At 60.7% G+C, this 2,726-nt stretch overlaps 1 protein-coding gene across 1 annotated transcript in view; it reads left to right on the forward strand.

Moving 5' to 3' along the window:
* Positions 1–2,230, forward strand: part of LOC102372621 (popy Class I histocompatibility antigen, A-1 alpha chain-like) — a 5,830-nt gene extending 3,600 nt beyond the window's left edge. Inside the window, 4 exon segments of the mRNA XM_014527652.2 lie at positions 1–71; positions 534–827; positions 1,003–1,193; positions 1,277–2,230. Of these exon segments, the coding sequence (XP_014383138.2) occupies positions 1–71; positions 534–827; positions 1,003–1,193; positions 1,277–1,438 (718 nt within the window). The 3' untranslated portion in view covers positions 1,439–2,230.
* The last annotated feature ends 496 nt before the right edge of the window (positions 2,231–2,726 follow it).

Raw genomic sequence — 2,726 nt, forward strand, 5'->3', positions numbered from 1 at the left:
CTACCTGGAGGAGACCTGCATCGCGTGGCTGCGGCAGTACGTGCAGCACGGGGAGGCAGCGCTGCAGAGCAGTGAGTCCCGGTGTCACCGCCCAGGGCAGCGCTGACCAGGGCGCCCTCGTCCCCAACCCCGGGAACACCATCCCCATCCCCATGTGCCCAGGGTGGCAAGCGCTGCATCTCGGTCCTGCTGCTGGGCAAGGCCCCAGCGCTGCTGTGGGACACAGTGGCCCTGTCCCTGCCCTGCTCAGGCCTCCCGGCTGGGCCGAGCCCACGGGGGGGCCGTGTCCCATCCATATCTCTGAGAAGCAGAGATCAGCTGTATGGGACCCCGTTCCTGCAGCCCCGAGCCCAGCACAGCCGTGTCTCCCATCCCTGTGCTCCTGCCCTGGCGCCGTCTGCCCCTGCCTGAAGTGGCGGCTGGAGCCGGCTTCGTACGGCGCAGTGCAGGGCCCGCGTGGCCTCCTGGCAGGGGTCTCTGGCCCAAGGGTCGTGGAGGGGCTGTCGCTGTAACGGGTGTCTCCTCCCTCCCAGAGCGCCCCATGGCACAGGTGAGCGACCGGCCGTCATCCTGGGATGGACGCACCGCCCTGTCCTGCCGGGTCCATGGCTTCTACCCCAAGGACGTGGCTGTCATCTGGCTGCAGAACGGGGAGGCGCAGCCCCAGGAGACGAGCCGCCCGGGGGGCCTTCCCAGCGGAGACGGGACCTACCGGACCTGGGCCACCATCGAGATCGACCCGAGCAGCAACCACAGCTACACCTGCAGCGCGGAGCACGTGAGCCTGGGTGCAGCCCTGAGAGTGGCCTGGGACAAGGGCAGGACGGGTGAGTGACCCCCGCACCGGGAGGGAGAAGAAACCTGGTGCTCGGGGCTCGAAGCAGGGAAGTAACGGGGGTCGGAGGATGCAGGGGGCACCGACAGGGAGGGGGCATTTGGCCGATGCAGTGTTGGGGGCAGGTCTGGGGGTTCCCCTCTCTCACAGCCCCTTCCCTCTTCCAGAGTCCGACCCAGCGATGATTGTAGGCATCGTTATCGGTGCTGTGCTGGTCACTGCCATGGCTGGCGCAGCGGTTTTCTTCCTCAGTAAGTGCTGGGCGAAGCGCTTGGGGCCAGCCATGGCCAGACCTTGGGGTTGGGGAGCAGGGAGGGCTACAGCTACAGCAACAGCTACTCCGACTCCTGCGTCCAAGGTAAGTGTGAGGGGCTCTGGCCTGAGGGCTCCCCCAAAGGAGACGCCTTCCCTCTCTGAGCCAGCCCCGGGGCCCCTGAGCAGCTGAGCAGAGCCCGGTGGAGCGTGCACCTCGTCCTCGGGACCCTGCGCAGGAGGAGAGGGAGCAGCACAGCAACGTGCTGCAGCCCATTTCCAACTCAGAAGCACCTTTGTTTTTGCCTTGAGTTTGCCAGACAAAGCGCCTTGCTCCGGGACAGCAACTAGCCCACGGGTGTTATTGAAACCACTTGTGTCTGTGAGCTAGAAGCACTGAGCGCAGAGCAGTGCGTCAGTGCTGTATTGCGGGAAGTGGCTGGGCAGTGGTTGTGACGGGTGGGATTTGGGGGTGACTTGTACGTGAGCGGCTACTTGCCGATCCTGGACCACAGTTTAGTATTGTGTGTTGCCAACGGGAGGCAGAGCTGCGATGCCCTCGGAGCTGATTGTGACCGCTGCGGTGACCGGGCTGCGCTGAGTCGGGCAGCGTGTGGGTCGTGCCCTCCAGGCCCCCTTGCTCGCTCCGTCCCGGGGCTGATTGTGCAGTACAGCTCCCAGCCCCGTCTGCGCGGACTGAGCTGCTGTTCAACTTCTCCCGTTGCTTTTTGGTGCCCTGGTTGGCCCAGGGCGCAGCGTGCCCGCTCCCCGTAGTCTGGGGCATGGCTTGCAGCACAAAACCTCAGGGAAACGGGGGGCCTTCACCATCCCCTCCCCGCAGGTCCCGGGACTCTGGCCGTGATTCTGATGAGCAGAGTCTTCTTCTCCATCTTTTTTTTTCCCTGAGGAGAGCTTTAGCCCCAGGCAGGTTCGGGAGCTGTTCCTTGGGTCCTTCCAGCCCCACTTCTCAGCTCAGGGGCGGGCGGTTATTTCTGTTGGAGAACTGTTCTACTAGAAATTTTTAATTTGATGAACGTTTAATTTTATTATTCGTTATGTTGTGTACAATACCAACAAGAATCAAATAAAAACTTTTGCTTATGTATGTGGGGGTGGGGTTTGTGTGGGGGGGCGGTAATAGGGTATGTTGGGGGTTGCGATGAGGCTGAAGTTGGTTCCTTGGCCAAGCCTGTGGCTGTCCCGTGCTGCAGTCCCTCCGGCTGCTCCATCTCCTGTGTCTTGTTCCCACAGGAGATGGGATGAGGCTGAAGTTGGTTCCTTCTTTATTCCGAGTTTCTTCTTCCTTATTCCCGGTTCCTTTTTCTAGACTAGACCCAATAAAAACTTGTTCTCAATGAATTGCTCATCCTACAGCGAGAGAATTTAATTAGCTATGCATATGTACTAATTAATATGTAGAATAATATTCCGCATCAAGTACAGAGCCCTAAATGAAGGTGAGATTAGGATGGGATTATGGGACAAAATGCTCCTTCGGCTACCCCAGATTTCATGGCGATGCCCCTGGGGAGCTGTCCCAAAGACCCCTGACCACCGTGCCGCCCGGCCCAAAGCACGGTTTGGCCGTGCCAGGCTGCCAGATAACAGCCCCCATGGCCACTGTGCTAAGTATAATGGC

Source organism: Alligator sinensis, unplaced genomic scaffold, assembly GCF_000455745.1.
Source record: "Alligator sinensis unplaced genomic scaffold, ASM45574v1 scaffold2127_1, whole genome shotgun sequence".
Taxonomy (NCBI): domain Eukaryota; kingdom Metazoa; phylum Chordata; order Crocodylia; family Alligatoridae; genus Alligator; species Alligator sinensis.